At 38.8% G+C, this 19892-nt stretch overlaps 1 protein-coding gene across 1 annotated transcript in view; it reads right to left on the reverse strand.

Moving 5' to 3' along the window:
* Nucleotides 1–19892, reverse strand: part of col4a4 (collagen, type IV, alpha 4) — a 92150-nt gene that overhangs the window by 13419 nt on the left and 58839 nt on the right. Inside the window, exons 24-30 of the mRNA XM_063016283.1 lie at nucleotides 16368–16431; nucleotides 15710–15784; nucleotides 9226–9333; nucleotides 8798–8905; nucleotides 6142–6213; nucleotides 4738–4866; nucleotides 2922–3029 (exon numbers count right to left, since the gene is read on the reverse strand). Coding sequence (XP_062872353.1) covers nucleotides 2922–3029; nucleotides 4738–4866; nucleotides 6142–6213; nucleotides 8798–8905; nucleotides 9226–9333; nucleotides 15710–15784; nucleotides 16368–16431 — 664 coding nt within the window. The remainder of the gene's footprint in view (nucleotides 1–2921; nucleotides 3030–4737; nucleotides 4867–6141; nucleotides 6214–8797; nucleotides 8906–9225; nucleotides 9334–15709; nucleotides 15785–16367; nucleotides 16432–19892) is intronic.

Consider the following 19892-nt stretch of genomic DNA (forward strand, 5'->3'; position numbering starts at 1 on the left):
TTCTCATACAAAGAATTTGAGAATGTGCTGGTGCTTGACATAGAAAGGTTAAAAAGACAATAATAATAAATTAGTTTAAATGAATGCTCTGTAGGAGAAAAATTGTTTAATATGCAATGGCCAGTAAAATGTGTACAGTCTCTTTAAGACATGCCCAAGTAAGATGTGCAGACTTGTAGCTCTGTTTTGCAGAAGAACAAGAGTTCTTGTACTGTATCACAGGACCTAGCTAAAGACCAGTGTCCCAACTTTTTTGTAACACCACTAAAGAACATTGAAAGAGTTGTATGAATAAACAAGTAAAGCTGTGAGACTCTGCTTATTACGGTCAAGTAGTGAATAAACTAATTAGTAGAATAGTGTGAGTATGAGTTATTAATTTTGATCCTCTCTATGTGCCTCGCGTCTCATCTGCTTTTTTCTTGTCCCCAAGCTCTCTACTTGCTGGATTGGAGAGGATGTTCAAAGCTAGACTACCTCCAAGCATTACAACTGGTGCCCAAACCTGGTCTCATTGATTAGTACAAAATGCTCAAATTACTTATTGGAGCTATCGTTAAGCATATATGCCTTGCTTAGCCTAAAATTAATTTTAAAATGTATGTTCTGCAGCACGAAATAACCGACGGACCCATTTTATTTTTCTCTTCTTCAGCTTAGAACTTTTTATGTGCTGAGGATTTTAACTCTTTCACCTGAAATTTGCCAGATTTTGAAACTACTGGACAACTGGTTAAGTTTATCATGCAAATTCTGAACGATTTTTTTTCTTTCATTTGGCTGAGTAAGTTTGACATTCGTCTTCTTTCTGGGAGGATTTTGGGGAGGATTTGGGGGTAAAATGAACTGCAATTATACATAACAGCTTTTGACACATTAAAGTGTTCACTCTGTTGCAAGTATTTGATATCATTGCAGTTTCTGATACTATGCTGTATATTCTATTCTAAAATTTGACATTTGTAAGCTCACTGTGTGTTTATGCAAGTCGCTAATTTCCCTTACTGAAGCAAGTGCGAGTTCTGAGGGCTATTAGTTGATTTTTACATGCAAAATGACAACTATAGTTCCAGCTGGTCCAAACATAGGAAAAAAATATCAAAAGCAGAACTTAAGACACAAGTAAAACAGTTCAAAGTATAATAGCTGAGTTACAAGACACAAATATCTTGTCTTACAAAGGACTCTTAGTCATTTGGAACAGGCTGTCAGCTTAGCAAACACTCCTAGTGCTACTTCTCTTGCACCAAGGCTCCACCCCACGCTACTCAAACTTATCAGAGCCCACCTCAAAGCAGTCTACGGTAGCTAAGAATAATTGGCATCAAAGCTCAGCCTCCAGTCTTCTGAAATATTAGTTGGAATTAAGCCACACTGCTTACAACAGACCTTCATCAAACAAAACTGTTCATCAAAAAAACTGAAACCACCTGTATTCTTTGGTTACTACCTTGATTATGGAGTACATAGCTATGTGAGGTGCTGACAAGAAAGAAAACACATGGGCTGGTGAACAGTTGGAAATCTTCAGAGGAGGGGAGACATTTCACTGAGGCAATCCTTCCTCCAAAACTTGAATACACCACATTCAAGCCTTGGTTCAAAACATGACCAACCTATCCTTGGCCATGTAGAAGACACGTCTTTTACCATATTCTGGAACACCATTCTGGAACACCATCCATTCAGAGTGAAAGTAGAAGCACTTGATGCTGCACTTGACACAAGTGTTTCACTGTGTAGCCTATTCCAGTTTCAGATAATCACTTTGTGCCAAAATAATGAGAGAATTGTCAATCAGTTCAAAAAAGAACATTTCTCAACATAAGACTAGAAATAATTTAGGTCTTACATTATTGCCTTACATCTTACCACTCGATCAAGGATGTTGGGTTGCTGTCATTCTGCCTTGCTCAATCACTCAGGTTTGCTGACAGTGGGGGAGGTGGGTGCTGATATCCTGTAAAAGCCCTCATGGCTGTGCTACCTCCTAGTTCTCCCTTTTAGTTATGCTGTCATAATTAGGGGTGTTGGGGTCCCTGATGAGTCTGGTTCCTCTCAAGGTTTCCTCCTGTAATTTTAAGGGTGTTTTTCCTTGTTGTTCTTGGCTTGCTCAAGTTGGTCCTGGATATTGTAAAGTTGCTTTGAGACAACATCAATTGTAAAAAGCGCTATACAAATAAATTTGGACTTGACTTTAATTTGACTTTGACTATGGAGTGCTGCAGAGAAGGTTGTCTGTCCAATAGGTTCTCTCATCTTCACATATAAATTCTGGAGTTTTTTTTGAGTGACTGTTTAATTCTTCCTTACCCCTCTGACCAAGACTTTTCTTGCCTGGATGTCTGATTGCCAACTTTAGAAAGGTTCAAGGTTGTGCCAAGCTTTTTCCATTACAAACTTATTAAAGCCACTGTGGTCGTAGGGGCACTCCAAGCCTTGGATATTGTTTAACATTCATCCCTGATCTATGCCTTGCCACAATTTAATAGCAAATTCAGCTTGCCTGATGTTCTGACAATGTAGTGTAAATTATTGGGCCCATATAGAGCCAAGTGCACGCCTTCCAAACTATATTCAATTAATTGTACTTGCAACAAGTGGATTTCATTTGTTTCAGTCACATCTTAAAGAAAGTTAAAGCAAGGATGCACCTAATCCCAATTTGAAGGGACACATCAATAGGTCTAAATACTTTTACAACATATTCATATTTCAGTATAGAGTATATTTTATTTTATTATTTTTTTAAATTTATTTTGGAACTTAAAAAATGTTTTGCTGTGATTCTGAGTGATTAAGTGTAGACTGACAGGTAAAAATTACAATTATGCTCATTCAAAATCAACCGCACAATGCAAAATGTCAATACTTTAAATCCACTCTACCAAGATACCATAATTTTAGCAGAATCCACCCACCTGGTGGGCCATCAGGACCCATAATCCCTGGTTCTCCACACTGCCCTGTTTTAGGATTCCTACAGTCTTCACCACTAAAACCAGAAGGTCCAGCATCACCAGGTCCCCCTAGTAAAAGAGAAATTTATTATTATGGTACAAAATACAATGGTACGAAAAAACAAAAGTTGCAAATGTATTATTTACTTTGTTAGTGTAATTTTTTCATTTTATTTTCATGGTTTATTACCGCTTATGTCCTTTTTAGAAAAAAAACAGTGATAAAACAGACAATGAATTAATGAATGTTTAAAGGCCATTTTAGTAACTCAACGAAAATTCCAGTGCAGTGGCAGGGCAACATAAGACGTTTCTACTGTGAATCCAGTTCTGAACCTGCCTAGTCAATGGTAGTTCCTCCTTGCAAGGGACCTCCCACTCTTTATGATTCTCTTGAGCAATGTTTTCTAATTTTAGAATCCCAACCCTTACCGATTTTCCTGAACAGAAATAAGACAACTGTATATGAGAGAGCAGATGTTTGTATTGCAAAGGCTCATGACACAGTGTGCATGACTTTGTTAGAGACAATACACAAACTGTAAAAAACAAAGGTGATTCTTACCAGCGTGTGCCATCCTCAAAAGGAAGGCCTAATTAAACATTGATAAGACCTTGAAAAACATGATGGTAGGAGCCCTTATTGTTTGCAGTTTGGGAAGTACTAGTGGGGGCCTCCACTGGGTTTGTCCCATTTTAACTTTTGTTTGGCCAAAGGCCTCAGGATGGTTGGACCTTGTAAAAGAACACTGAACGGAAAGTACTATGCAGAATAAAAAAGAGGTGCAAAATATCCTGGACCTAAAAGCAAAATAACATGCACTTATTAATCAAAAACTTTGTCCGGGCATTACAAAAGGAACTTCAAATTCATACAACTGCAAATGTGAGACCAAATTCATCTATTACTCCCTACCTCAAAAATTCATCCACCTCAAAAAGTGACACAGACTCTTTTAAGGTCACATCTTCGAAGACATAGATCATGTGGTGGTGTGTTCAGACTGGGAAAATTTATCACCTCAACCTAGTAAAAAAAAATGGACTGAAGTGGTCCCTGTGGCTCTTGCAATAAATTTGGCAGAAAGAAATACGTTGGGGTTAAAGTTGCTAAGTTGCAAGTGGAGTTTTCTGACCTGTTTTCCCCTCTTCTAGGGAAAATTGACCTTGAAGAATAACCACGGCCTTACAGTGACCCCAGCAAAGTGTGCTGGTCTTTTATTTGGGGTATGGACAGATAGGTTTTTAAAAATTTACAAACCAGCTGCCATATCAGTCTGTCAATATCCAAGACCAAAAAGTTCTTAGGTCTGGCAGGGTACTACCAACTGTTTCAAAATGAACTATTTGTCAGCTCACTAATTATCTCAGAAAAAGGCAGCACTAAATCCAGTCCAGTGGACAGCGAAGTACCAATGAGCCTTTGCAAAAGTAAAGACAGCTGTTTGTGGGGGCACATTGTTTCACTCTCCCAATTTTCTCCCGCCACTGTGTCAGATGGACATGTCAGGCTGGGGGCTGGGGCCATATTGTCCCAGGATGTGGAGGAAGAGGACCATCTGATGCTGTACATTAGCTGAAAGTTTGCAGGAAAGGAGTGTAAATACAGCACTATTTAAGGTGTGTGGCTATCAAACAGGCATTCATCACTCCTCAATATGACCTGCTTGTAATATTTTTTACCCTTTTTCAAACCAGTCTCCCCTGCAGCGGCTCCACCACATAAAGGAGACTAATTAAAATTATAAAATAGATGATGTCTGAAGTGAGTGCTTACCTGCACATCCAGGTGGGCCTCTGGGGCCCTGAATCCCTCTCTGGGTAGGACCTGGAGGCCCAGGATCTCCTATTAAACCCCTATCACCTGTTAGACCCACTGGCCCTGTGTCCCCTCGTGAACTGATTCCTAAGAGAGAGTGAGAAAGAGGATGGGGGTAGGTACATAGCATTTACAACAGTTTGTTGCTCCAATAGACTTTACATTAGAAGTAGATTTCTCTTATATTTTTAGCATTTACATTAGACATTGTAACAAAACTTCCCATTTATGCATTATTGTATGGAAGGAAAATTATCATCCTGAAATATACAATATTACTGGCAAAGTATTTGTTCCATCTTTGTCTTATATTCATTTACCTACAACAATGCATTGCAGTATGAGCTTTGGTAAACTCATCATATCAGAACACTTTTTCTTTTGCCTAATGGTCTTGGTTTTTTGCTTCTTATATCAAATTACCAGTTTTGTCTGGTGCCGGTGTCTCAATGGCAGTGTTTTTCATTTTGTGAACCTCAAGTACATGTAAAGGCAAGAAAACACAGATATACACACGCCTAATGCCAAGTTCACACTACACAACTTTCCAAGTCGTCAGGTCGCTGTACAGTTCACACTACACGATTGGGTCTCTTGTAATCTGGAGTATTTCAAGTCGGTGTGTATTTCACACTACACGACTGATCGGCGATAGGGGGTTTCACAGTACATGATCTATCACCAACTGGAATCGCAGGCGAGCTTCTCTGGTCTCCCAAACTACGTTTTGTCACAAATACAAATGCAAGAAGTGATGAGGGGTTTAATGATACCACATCCAAAAATGCATGTCAACAAGTAGCGAGCAATCAAAGTTTGTGCACTGATGTGCAGCGTAAAATCAAAGAGAAAAATAAATGAATCTGAGTGGAATTGGCTACGCGACCAGCATGGTTTGTTCTATAGTGAGTTGGAGGTTAATAAGTATTTTTTGCAATGTAACGTTGGTGTTATGTTTTGTAGAGAACGATTAGGTCAGAAATACTGTATAAAACTTGTGTGTGTGCCGGTGTATTCTGATGTAAACTATATTAAGCCCCTGTCCCACCTTTTTACACTCCTCCCCTGTGTTTCCCCTCAACCCATATCTTGCGTTCTCATTGGCTGTTCAACATAGCACTCATTGCCAGTTGTGCAGCTCAAATTGAGATATCTGACATGCTAGAAATCTTGATTCAGTCGGCGAGTGCTCAGCGAGCCACTCGAATTGAGTTGTTGAGTAGTTCACACATAGCGATTAAGAGCCGAGTTTCGATCGCTGAACAAACGCCGAGTTGCTCCAGAGCCGGCAAATCTAGCAAAAATCGTGTAGTGTGAACTATGCATAACAGAGTCTACAGCATAAAAATGAAAAAGATTTACCTTGTGCCCCCTTTTCACCCTTCTCACCATTTAAACCATCCAATCCATTAAGTCCAGGTGGTCCAGGAGGACCTAAAATATAATTATACAAACATCTGCATTTTAAAAAACCAAGATATAAGATTAAATTTTATTAGAATTAAAGCATAAAATTTGTATGTACAGTTAGAAACAGGTGTAGCATAGCAGTGTTTACAACACTATCTTGGGTTAAAACACAAGAATAAGAAAAAATACACTTTGATAAACTGTGAAATGCCTAAAAAAAAACTAAATACAAAAACATACATTGACCAGGTAAGCAGAGTTCAAAACTGACTGTGTATCTTGAGCATCCAGACTGTGTTTGGTTAGGAAGTTACCACATATAATTACTGGTAAATTCACTTTTTATCCCACCTGTATTTAAGCAGATTTTTCTCTGGTATTTACCCCAATTCTCAAAAATCGACAATAAAGCATTTATCTCTCTTTTTGTCCCATTCACTCCCACTCACAATAGACACCATTTCAGAAATACTCAGGGCAGGCCCACCAGCATGAATTCAAAGTTGTATTGACCCACACTCATTTATTGCTCCTTTTTTCCTTATACCTTATATTTCCTAGTCATTCCTATCTGTTTTTGTCCCTTGCAAAAACCTTGATTTCCTCTACCAGACTGCAACCAAAAAAGGTGTACATGACCTTTAGTGCAGGTCATCAAGTTCTGATCCAAAGACAAACGGTTTTTTCATCCCCCATTATCCCATTCACTCCCATTCATTTTCATCCATGAATTTCACTGAGCTGACAGACAACGGACTACATGTAGTCCCTTAAAGCAGGTTAAAAAGCTTTAATCCAAAGACTAGCTAACTCAGGCCCCTCACACCCCTGCCAATTACGGGTTTGCATACACACCATCACATATTTAAGCAAAAGTATTTACATGCCTTCCTTCAAAATACATACTTGCACACACCCAAGCAACCACCTAGGAACAACTTAGCAACCATCCCCTTTATCCCACTGCCCAGCTAGCAACACTTTAAGAACCAACTGACATACCTTGGCAACTGTCTGACAACACCTTAACAACCACATAGCAACAGCCTAAGCAACCTCTGCACACCTGGGCAACTGAGTAGCAAAACCTTAGCAATCACAGAGCAACACTTTTAGCAGTTGGCTAGCAATACCTTAGCTATCGCTTGGCATCATCTTATTAACTGCCTAGCACTTCTTTAACAACAGTCTGCTACCAAAACAATTCTTTCTAGCTATAACTTAGCAACCACCAAGTACACCTTGGTAACCAGCTAGCAACACATTTGCCGAGTATGCGTGTGTGCTTGCACTCATACAAATGTCTGCATAAGAAAAAGTATTCACACCCCCACCAAATGCATGCTTGCACACACACAATCAGTAAAAGTATTTAACCACCCACATACCACTGATAAGTTGCAATTACACTGGCATTTTCTTTAGTTCCTCTCTTTAGTTCTTGTTCTTTTGCTGTAGGTAATCACACTATTGTTATCTGATAGTAATATTATTATTCCACTTGTTTTTTGTTCGACTCTATTTTTCTGCAATTTTCGAGATATCAACAGAGGTTCAACCTTAAAACATCTATTCTGTTGATGACACCACGGCTTGTGTGCAAGGTGTGCAAGGCAGAAAGCCTTACTGTCAAAAAAAAACATCAGGGCAAGACTAAAGTTTGCCAGAGAACACCTAGACAAAGACCAAGACTTCTGGAACCATGTGCTTTGGACAGATGAATCCAAAGATATTTGGACCCAGTAACAGATGACATGTTTGGCGCAAACCAAACACAGCATTTGAGCACAAGAACCTCATACCAGCTGTGAAGCATGGAGGTGGAAATGTCATGGTTTGGGGCTGCTTTGTAGCAGCAGGGCCTGGCAAGCTCTCCATTATACGTAGAATCCATGATGAATTCTTCACTGCATCAGAGGGTGCTTGATGAAAATGTAAGACCATCTGTCCAAAAACTGAAGCGGAAGTGGACCATGCAGCATGACAACGACCCAAAACATTCTAGTAAATCCACCAAAGAATGGCTCAAAAGAAAGAAATTGAGAGTTCTGGAATGGCCAAGTCAAAGCCTGGATCTTAATCCTATTAAGATGCTGTGGGGTGATTTGAAATGGGCTGAAGAAATTCTGCATGGAGGTGTGGGAAAAACTTTCCCCCACTCGATGTCAGAGACTGGTAGATGGTTATAGGAAACATCTAATTGAGGTTATTTCAGCCAAAGGGGGAAATACCTGCTATTAAGGCATAGGGGATCCTAACTTTTTCCATTTTTGTTCATTGCATTTTACAACTTTCGGTTTTATCTGTTTAGCTAAATAAGCTCCATTTCTCAATACTGTTCAAATGAAGCTCAAATGTCCAAATGTGTAAATATGTTCAAAATGACAAAAGTTCTCATGGGGTGTCCTAACTTTTTCACATGACTGTAGGTGTGTCTAATCATAACACAGTTTTAGTGTCAGTGCTGTATTGAAATTATCCACCAACTAAAAAAACACAGTGGTGAATCTTTTGTGGGCCACCAATTAACATGGTGTTTAACAAATGGATGGTATGGATGACTACTGCACATGCATAGTGTACAAAATGTTTGCCTGCTAGATAGTACCTTGTAGTCCAGAGCAACCTGGCTTCCCATTAGGTCCAGGAGGTCCAGGATGGCCCTGAGGGCCCTCAATACCACAGCTTCCACTGACACCTGGGGGCCCAATTACTCCTGGAAAATGATAATAATAACTTAATTACCCTAAAAGTATTTATGCAAAGATTTATTTGTGAAGCTATTTTATATAATTTGCATTCTTTAAAAAGCTCAGAAATATTGTTTATATATTATTGTTTCTCATACTTATACCTCTAAAAACAAAAAGTCAGTGGTGACGTCTTAAGATGATTATTTGTATACATACATTTTATTTAAATGTTAAATTTTTCTTGCGTTTAATTCTCAATTCTGTTCACCAAGGCGTATCATTACTTAAAAACTAATAATGCAAAAAGACTAACTGTCTCTTGTGCAATATAAAAAGAACTTACCTGGAGGTCCAGGGAAACCTCTGTCACCAACAAGACCAGGTTTGCCCGGTAGTCCAAATATACCTGGCTGACCCTGATCACCTGGATCTCCTGTTTCTCCTGAAAAAGCTGTGGGTATAATTGTAAAAGAAAACTAGTTAAATATTTTAAAAATTATAGTACTAATACTAATCTTCACAGCTAGGTCACACTGGCTATTTTATCCTTCACCATAAACCCATGGCATTGGATTCATTGTCTACATTGATCAGTATATTTCTTTTTTTAATTCCATTTAACCTGATAGTACTAGACCTTGGTAGTTTATATGCCTATAATCACATAAGTACCACATAGTTCAGATTCAGTGGGGCTAAAAGTATTAGTCAAAAGTATTTAGTCAGCCACTGATTGTGCAGGTTCTCCTTTTGTGCAGGTTCTCCTACTTAGAAAGCTGAGAGAGGTCTGTAATTTTCATCATAGGTATACTTCAACTATGAGAGACAAAATGAGAAGAAAAAAATGCAGGAAATCACATTGTAGGATTTTTTAAGAATTTATTTGTAAATTATGGTGGAAAATAAGTATTTGGTCAATAACAAAAGTTCAACTCAATACTTTGTAACATAACCTTTGTTGGCAATGACAGAGGTCAAACGTTTCCTGTCAGTCTTCACCAGGTTTGCACACACTGTAGCTGGTATTTTGGCCCATTCCTCCATGCAGATCTCCTCTAGAGCAGTGATGTTTTGGGGCTGTCGCTGGGCAACACGGACTCCACAAATTTTCTATGGGGTTGAGGTCTGGAGACTGGCTAGGCCACTCCAGGACCTTGAAATGCTTTTTACGGAGCCACTCCTTCGTTTCCACCCTCATGCTTCACAGTAGGTATGGTGTTCTTGGGTTCTTTTTCTTCCTCCAAACATGACGAGTTGAGTTTTTACCAAAAAGTTCCATTTTGGTTTCATCTGACCACATGATATTCTCCCAATCCTCTTCTGGATCATCCATATGCTCTCTGGCAAACTTCAGACGGGCCTGGACATGTACTAACTTAAGCAGGGGGACACGCCTGGCACTGCAGGATTTGAGTCCCTCTCTGCGTAGTGTGTTACTGATGGTAGCCTTTGTTACTATGGTCCCAGCTCTCTGCAGGTCATTCATCAGGTCCCTCCGTGTAGTTCTGGGATTTTTGCTCACCGTTCTCATGATCAATTTGACCCCACGGGATGAGATCTTGAACCCAAGGGAGATTATCAATGGTCTTGTATGTCTTCCATTTTCTTACAATTGCTCCCACAGTTGATTTATTCACACCAACCTGCTTGCCTATTGTAGATTCACTCTTCCCAGCCTGGTGCAGGTCTACAATTTTCTTCCTGGTGTCCTTCAACAGCTCTTTGGTCTTGGCCATGGTTGAGTTTGGAGTCTGACTGTTTGAGGCTGTGGACAGGTGTCTTTTATACAGATAACGAGGTCAAACAGGTGCCATTAATACAGGTAACGAGTGGAGGACAGAAGAGCTTCTTAAAGAAGAAGTTACAGGTCTGTGAGAGCCAGAAATCTTGCTTGTTTGTGGGTGACCAAATACTTATTTTCCACCATAATTTACAAATAAATTCTTTAAAAATCCTACAATGTGATGTCCTGGATTTTTTTTTCTCATTTTGTCTCTCATAGTTGAAGTGTACCTATGATGAAAATTACAGACCTCTCTCATCTTTCTAAGTAGGAGAACCTGCACAATCAGTGGCTGACTAAATACTTTTTGACCCCACTGTAGTTACTGGTGCAGTTTTATCATTTGGTCCAGTGATTACTGCTGTATTAAGTTCTGATTTCAAAGTAAAAAAACATCTCATTAATTGCAAATTTGCCACTGTTTGTGTGGTATTTCCATGCTGAGCAGAGATCTCTAAATGGTTGCAAGACATTGCAGGACAATTGAGATTGAGACTGAGGTAAAATCAATTAGTTTTTTCTTCTTTTTCAAATGATTAAAAACACTTGTGTTGCCCTATTTTGTTAATGTGATCAGATTATTTGTCCCATAAGAATGAGAAATCTTATCACAGTAACATCACCCCACTACATACATCTTTTACACTTGTGCATCTAATCTTGTGCACCAAACCTCATGCACCTAAAGTGCTACCCACATAAACTCAATCTCATGAATCCTACATCCTTCCTCATACATCAAACTTCATGCATCCAAACTTTTATTCAACCTTTTATTCTAATGCATCCAATCCACCTTATCAAACATAACGCATCCTACCTTCTACCCCCTGGGATTCCAACCTCATACATCCATCCTTAGGCACAAAACCTCATGCATGCAACTCTCTACCTCTGTGTACCTGCTGTCTCCACTCATGCATTAAACTTCATGCATTCAAACTTCTATTGTTATGCATCTAACCTAATTCGTTAAACCTTAAGCGTCCAACCCTCCAATGTTCTACTATCATGCATCCATCCTCATACACTCAAACCCATGCACCCTTCCTTTTACCTTCATGCCTTCACACATCTTACCTCACACATCAAAACTTATACATCCAGTCTTCCTGTCACATGGATTGTGAGAGAAAAATGTTAATTCACACTAGACAATTACCAGTAGTCATATTCCAATATTCCAAGAATACTGATACAATAAAATGTTACTGGATGTGTACATGGTGTACGGGACAAGTAGTGTGTCAATTGCATTGTATGACCTTCAAAACCCAGTTCTAGCTGGTTTAGACCAGTTCTTAAGTCCTAGCTAAGAAATCTCTGTTAACTGTGGAATCGTCCACTGTCCTACAAAGACACAGACAGGAGTTTATAAGTGCGTTTATTTTTTCTGTGTTATAGCATTCACAGAGTCTTCGTGTAAGACTCTGTTGCTGTGATCCTTCTCTGCCGACACTCATTTTTTTTTAGCGTTTATCCAATCCGGGTCCCGGGGTGGGGAGCCTATCCCAGCTTTTCATTGGGCACAAGGCGCACAGTAACACCCACACACACACCCATTCACCAATAGAGAAACTAACGCGGACATGGGGAAAACATGCGAACTCTGCACAGAAGGGACCCAGACCGCCCCACCTGGGGATTTAACCCAGGACCTTCTTACTGTGAGGCGACAGTGCTACCCACTTAGCCACCATGCTGCCCTCTCTGCAAACAATGTTAGAAAAACTTCTACTTATAATCCAGTCTCTGAGGTATTTCATTAAGGTTTTTTTCACCACAGGGTCCACCCACATGCATTCAACCTGTCCTACCTATATACATTCCTTTCTCCTCAGGCTGACCAGTTCAGTCAAATATTTAAACCACTTCAATACCTACTTATTCACAATCAACCGATGGTCCAGTTTTTTTTTTTTTTTTTTTTATTATCTACTTTTTCCCACTTTTTTCCCCCAATTTTTATCCCTATTCTAGTCATGTCCAATTACCCTGAATGCGTCCTCTATACTGGTTTGACCCTTCACTGACTGAGGACGCCACTCAACTGACTTGCGCCCCCTTCGGCACGCAATCAGTACAGCCTGCATTTTTCACCTGCACGAGCCGAGTTCATACACCGAGAGACACTGCGCACGGAGGGTCACACCCCCCTCAATGTTATTCCTCAGCCCTGTGCAGGCGCCATCAGTCAACCAGCAGGGGTCGCAGTTGTACCAGTCATGAGGACCTATGCTCCGACTCTACCCCTAAGCCCCTGAACAACAGCCAAACGTTGTTCATACTGCCGCCCAACCCAGTCGGAAAGGCAGAGCTGAGTTTCGATACAATGTATCTAGAAACTAGGGGTGGGTTTATAAAATCTATTTTTCGATTTTAATCGATCTTTATTTGAACGATCCGATATCGATTCATATAAATGCGAGATCGATTTTTTAAATACGCCCCTTTTTACGGTGCACACGGAAATCTATTACTATTGTTACCCCCTTTAATTTCGCGTGACCAGCCACTGTTTTTTCATGCAACGAGATCTGACCTGCACATCAGTTTAGCATGGCAGAAGCTCAAGTTATGACCACTACACAACTTTTTGCACTGATTTTCGCTCGGCTCTGGATTCGGGAGGAACTCGGTGTTCGCTCTGCGATCAAAACTCGGCTCTCAATCAATGTGAGAAACAGCGAGGGGAAACACAGGGGAGAGGTTGGAAACAGGTGGTGGAGCGCAATATAGTTTCTATCAGAATACATCAGCACACGCGAGATCGTTCTCTACAAAACAAAATATTTATTAACCTCCAACTCACTACAGAACGATCCATGCTGCTCGTGTTGCCAAATCCACTCAGATTCATTTATTTCATCAGCGCACAAACTTTGATTGCTCGCTACTTGTTGATGTGCATGTTTGGACGTGGTATCATTAAACCTTTCATCACTTCTCACGTGTGTTATCGTGACAAAACGTAGTTTTGGAGACCAGAGAAGCTCGCCTGTAATTCCCCCTGGTGATGGATGGTGTAGTGTAAAACTCCCCATCGCCGATCAGTCGTGTAGTGTGAACATTACAGTGACCACGTGTTAATCAGAGTGTCGTGTAGTGTAAACTTGGCATAAGCTGTACAACAGCCAGGTGTATGTTTACATTACATTTACAATGTTGTAGCATGTCAGACAAATGAAAGAAAACAGTAACATTCATTTTTTATTATTATTTCATTTGTCTGACATGCTACAACATTGTAAATGTAATGTAAACATACACCTGGCTGTTGAATGTTACTGTTTTCTGTTTTGGATTAATTATTTATGTAAGCAAAATACACAAATATTTTTAATAATAAATGTTCTTTGTACAATTATCACATTCGTTCTCTGAACATCTTTACATATTTAAACAAAACCTGTTAATGTAACTCAAATATGCCTAAATGTGTTGAATCGAAATTGAATCAAAAATCGAAGATCGAAGATCGAATCGAATCGGGACCTTGTGAATCGGAATCGAATCGATCCAGGAAATTAGTGGCGATACCCAGCCCTACTAGAAACCCAACTCTGGTGAGCTAGCGTACTTCACCACTGCGCCACCTGAGCGGCCGATGGCCCAGTTTTTAAAAATAACAGATTCTCCTCAGCCCACGAAGCTGCATGCCTCAAACATTGCAACCTACAACCAATGCATACTCTATACAGGTAACCATAAGATATGCAACAACTTTAATTATGCCAGACATTTTGCATTACCATACAACCATGACCAATCCCACATACGTACATGCTTGTCAACCATCCACCTCTTCCTCTTTTTTATCCTTTTTTTTGCAACACCAAAACTCAACCCTCATACAACATTCTACATCAAACCCACTGGCATTAGGGGCGGCATGTTGGCTCGCAGCAAGAAGGTCCTATGTCTGATTCCCAGAAGTAGCGGTCCGGGTCCTTTCTGTGTGCATGTTCTTCCCGTGTCATTGTGGGCTTGCTTCGGTTTCCTCCCACAGTCCAAAGACATGCAAGTAAGGTGAATTAAAGAGACAAAATTGTTCATGACTTGTGTAACCAGTAATTACCTGTCCTGTCACAAATGTAACCAAAATGTTTAAAATATGACGTTACAATCCTACTAAATGAATACATAAATAACCTATTGGCATTATTATTGCCTAAACACCTGAAGTCCATCTCATTTCGATTTTTATAGCATCCCCCTCCATGGACGCACTGTACAGCATTGAGCTTTTTGTGGCCTTGCTCTGCGAAAAGTTCCATCCCATGACAGACCTTGGTTTTGAACTTGTTGATGACAACAGTAATCTTAGTAATCCTTTTTTGTCTTTGGTCCAGAGCACACATTGTTCATTTCTTCCAAAAAAAAAAAAAAAAAAAAAAAAATTCCATTGCTGCATTTTGCACATGTTGCAACCGATGAAGGGACAGTTGGTCCCTGGTACACTCACATACAAAGAGTTACAATAATCTAACTGAGAAGAAATGTTTATCTGTAATCTGTATGATGCAGATTTTCCTGTGACTTTGTAATTCACCCTTATTAAAGTTCTTTATGAGCTTTCAAAAAACTGGGGAAAAACACACACAGACTTACCACTCAGATCATTAATTTAGTAGATTGTAGATATTATGATTGATTATAGATAGTGACTTTTCTGTGACTTTTATGAATAAGGCTAGTTTGATGGCACCCATTGAAAGCATGTGGAACAGTGGTCTCTTTACCAATGTTGGGCAGAAAACCCAAACTTTCACCTTCTGTTCTGTTGAGAACTTCACATTACCATTGGTTGTGGAAATTTTTTTTTGTTTTTTTTTTTTCTCATTTTGTTTTGCATTTATATGATCAGAAACAAATGTATTTTATGAAGTTCAGATATTGGAGCAGGTGAAATATTAAGTTCCTAAGGACAGTGCCGCTCTTGTTGAAGCAGCCCCTAAATAATGGCAGTCCTGTTTTCTCTTAATTTCTGGGTTATCTTAGCATCTTTCAGGATAAAGTGAAAACTTTAAGCTTTCTTACTTACCACAACTGCCAAAATCGCCATGAAATCCTTTCTGCCCAGGGAGTCCTGGTTCACCTAAAGAATCTCCTTTATCGCCTTTGTAGTGGAAAAAACAGACATGTCAATAATGGAAACTGTTTTAATATAGATTTAATAGCTTTGAGTCTAATTGTGTTTGAATAGTGTTTGTAATTTACAAATCGTATTTGTTATTGCATATTTATTACAATTTAATTCTTTTAAATCATTAAGCAAAACATAACAGAAAATAAGCCCAACTTAAAAATAAAAAAATGAATATTTAATTTAATATTGAATATTTAATTTAATACATATTATTTAGTATAGTGTGAGCAATTTTATACAAAGCATTTTTTTCAATAAAAATAGCTGAAAAGGAATATTCAATTTGTTTAGTAACCGGCCTGGTGATGTAGTACCACAACTTTTTTTTTTTGCTTTGTACTTTTTTTCTGAGTCTTGTTAGCCTACTCCACATTGCTGGGAAGGCACTAATTAGGTGATATTAACATTTAACAGGGCTATTAGAGTTGACAGGGCTGGATAAAATACTATGGAAGCATTACTTGTATTGCAGATTGACTTATAGAAATTTTACCATATTTGACTGATGTTATGGTATATATGTCTAAATAATTTGGGTCAAGTTTTACTTTACCTTTTAGACCAGTCAATCCAATGGGACCAGGACATCCTGGTGGTCCAGTCAACCCTGTTTCACCCTGTTAACAGAGAATAAAGATTAAATCCCATTTTAGTTAGACACAGGTACATAACATTACAACCAAAGTATACTGTACAGTAAAAATTTAAAATAATAATTACTGGTTTCTTCTGTCATTTGTCTTCTTCTTGTATAATGATCACAGTTAATTTATTTTAGATAATTACACACAAAGGAAAGATAAATAGTAATAATAAGAGTCTCAAGTATTAGTTTGTTTATAAAGCACTATTCTAAAAGGTTTGGAAATTCTTGTTTGCAAATGTAAGACAAATATTGATGCTTAGAAATGGTTATTTTCTTAGCTCTCTGGAATCTTGTTAAATGTGGTAGACTACATTTAAAAAAATGTGTAATAGTAAAAACTGGTTAAGCAATTAAATAGATTAAACTAGTTGATTAGGTATTTAAAAGGAAATAGCTTTTTCCCAACTGTGACTTGCATGTTTAGCAATTCTTAACTTAAATTTTTCACACCAATGTCAGTGGCCAAAAAAGTACAGTTTGGAACAAAATAGGCAACATCAAACATTTAAGAGCCTTTTATTGAATAATTACTGCAGTGATTATTATGTTTCAGCGGGAACAATTCTAACTGATGCAGCGAGTAGTTCCCATTTCTTAACAACCGGAGAATGTATCCTGTGGCAGCGCTGTAGATGTTACTGTGTTTAAAAAGGGTAAAATTATTGGCCTGAACCAAACAAAGAAAACAACTAAAAAGCTTGCTAAAATAAGTGGACTGACTACAGGAACTGTCCATTACATTGTTATAACACTGAAGAATAGCAGTGAACTATTAACTTGGAAAAAAAAATGTGGTTGGAAAGGAGCTGCACGGTGACTCGGTGGGTCGCCTCAAAGCTTTTGGGTTTGATTCCCAGGTGGAGTGGCCCGGGTCCAAAATCACTGTAGTATTAATAAAAATCTACCCAACTTGATTTACCTAGTCAGATGCTGCAAGTTTTATCTTGAGTATGCTCTGCCATAAAGATAAGAAACTTAGCATTCCAGCTAAGCATCTGAATCTTTATGGAAAAGTGTGTGTTAATGAAATAACATCTAAAAGATTTCTTTGTACATCTTAATCTAAGAACTATACAGGACCCTATGCTATATGATGTACCATTTGCATGAATGTATGGATGCTTTTCTAAATATTGTGGCAGGTTGACCCGCTTATACCTAAAAACTCCAAATGCTGGTCATTTGACCGCTGTGACTACCTACTACAAATGCTGTGTTGGTTTTGCTTAGTGCTTACTTATAGTGCGCCTTCGCAGTCAAAAGACCACAGAGTCTTTGGAAAAAGTTTAGCCAACTTTTTAATATCATTCATTTATTAACCTATACATCAGGCATGTCCAAAGTCTGGCCTGCGGGCCGTGTCTTTTTGTTGTTATTCATCTGTATGATGTTGTACACTTTAATTCAACTGATAATCTCAATTATTTACCATTTACTTAACTACTTCATTCATCTGCTGAAAGAAAAGAGAATCACAGACCTAAAACACTGAATAATACTATGGCTGAATGTGAGGCTAGAGGCAATATTATACAAATAAGACTATACTGTGTGTTTTTAAAAAATTAACCATGCTAGGTGATTAAACAGACATTAAAAAAAAGTACTGAAAGGAGGGTCATAATTTGAGTGCAAAGAATTATTGTTTTATTTATTTTTGGTCACTGCAGTCAGATGACTGGTGCTTTGCATTTCTGGGGTCAAAAAGGTGTTTTGCTTTTAGAAAGATGTGAGAGTAGTTACATGCCTGGAGTGCAGTGTTTTTAGTGTTAAAAAGTGTGGATGGGGGCAATCAGCATTCTCTGCCGTTGGGTTGGGCGTTTTAGAGTTGGAACAGTGTCGATATCACAGATATCGTGGATGAAGAAAGGCAGACAAAAACAGGCTGAATAATAATAACTAGAATGGTACATTTCCTGAAGAAAATTTGTGATTGTAAAAACCCACCTTTTTACTAAACACTTAGGCTGACTTGTACTTATTTACTAACATTTTGTTCCATTCTTTTCCATTAAAAAAAAAAAAAAAAAAAAAAAAAAAAGGCACTTAGCAGATTTGTGTTCTTTGACTGTTGTTTTCCTAAACTTGAGAAATGAAATGTTCACTATAGAAGCACTTCTGTAAGTCGCTCTGGATAAGAGCGTCTGCTAAATGCTGAAAATGTAAATGTAAATGATTGCAGCACAGCAGTTGTAGAGTATCTGAATGCAACACAAATGTAAGTATGTGAATGTATGTATGCATGTGTGCATGCAAATATGCAAGGGGTGGGAGGGTAAATACTTCTGCTGAGATAAGTGATTATGTGTGTGCACGATTGTTGCTAAGGTTTTGCTCAGCAGATGTGCTGCTAGGTATTTGTCAAAATGTACTTGTTGGTTGTTAAGATTTTCTTTGATGTTTGCTAAGGTATAGCTAGATGGTTGCTGTGGTTGCTATGGTAGTGGTTTAATTGCTAACGTGTTAAGTGATTAGTTATTACAAGTCAGTTCATATGCTAGCTGGTTAGTTGCTAGGTGGATCTTAAAATGTTGCTAGGCAGCCAAGGCAAATCAGAAGGTTGCTAAGCTCTTGCTATGTGGCCGCTAAGTTGCTGTAAGGCAATAGCCAAGGTATACCAAGTGTCTGCCAAAGTGGTGTAAGGTGGTTCCTAATGTGTTCCTAGGTGGGTAGTAGAATAAAGGCGGTGGTTGCTAAGGTAATGCGTTAATTGCTAAGGTGTAGTAAAACAGTTTGTGTACACAAGGTGTACTGGGTACTAAGCTGTTGCTAGGGGGTTGCTTAAGTGTTCTAGGTGGTTACTAGAGTATATGCTAGTTTGTATGTGGGGGAGGAGAGTTAATACTCTTGCTCATATATGTGATTGTGTGCATGCAAATACATCAGCTCAAATAGGTGACTATGTGTTAGATGATAGTTAGGGATGTCCCGATCCGATCTCAAAGATCGGGATCGGGGCCGATCAAGGCATTTTTTAATTGATCGGAATCGGCTTTATTAAACCCGATCTTAATCCCGATCTTTTGTTTTACGTCAGCATGTCCGCTGTGTGGAAATAGTTTAAACTGGAAGGTAAAACAAGTCCAACAGCGAAGTGTAACGTCTGTAATGCAAGCGCTTCACGAGCCGGTAGTAGCAGAGCTGCGTTCATTACTGTAGAATTTTACTGTTTATATGGTGTGTGAGTCAAGGATCACACCGGTTTACGAAACAACGTAGTGATGCACTCGTTTAATAAAGAAATAAATACACGGTATATTCACATATTGTCGGGAGCAGAACACTTTATTAACTTCTGTTACAGTACCGAATACCGGACAGCTGAGTCAAGCACGCTGTTTCATGTTCTATGGAAGGTCTAAAGGGTCAAAACACACTCACTTCGTGTACAAACGTCCATCAAACCATTGTCACAATACAAGCACTTTAAGA

The sequence above is a fragment of the Trichomycterus rosablanca genome, chromosome 20 (genome assembly GCF_030014385.1).
Source record: "Trichomycterus rosablanca isolate fTriRos1 chromosome 20, fTriRos1.hap1, whole genome shotgun sequence".
In the NCBI taxonomy this organism is placed as follows: domain Eukaryota; kingdom Metazoa; phylum Chordata; class Actinopteri; order Siluriformes; family Trichomycteridae; genus Trichomycterus; species Trichomycterus rosablanca.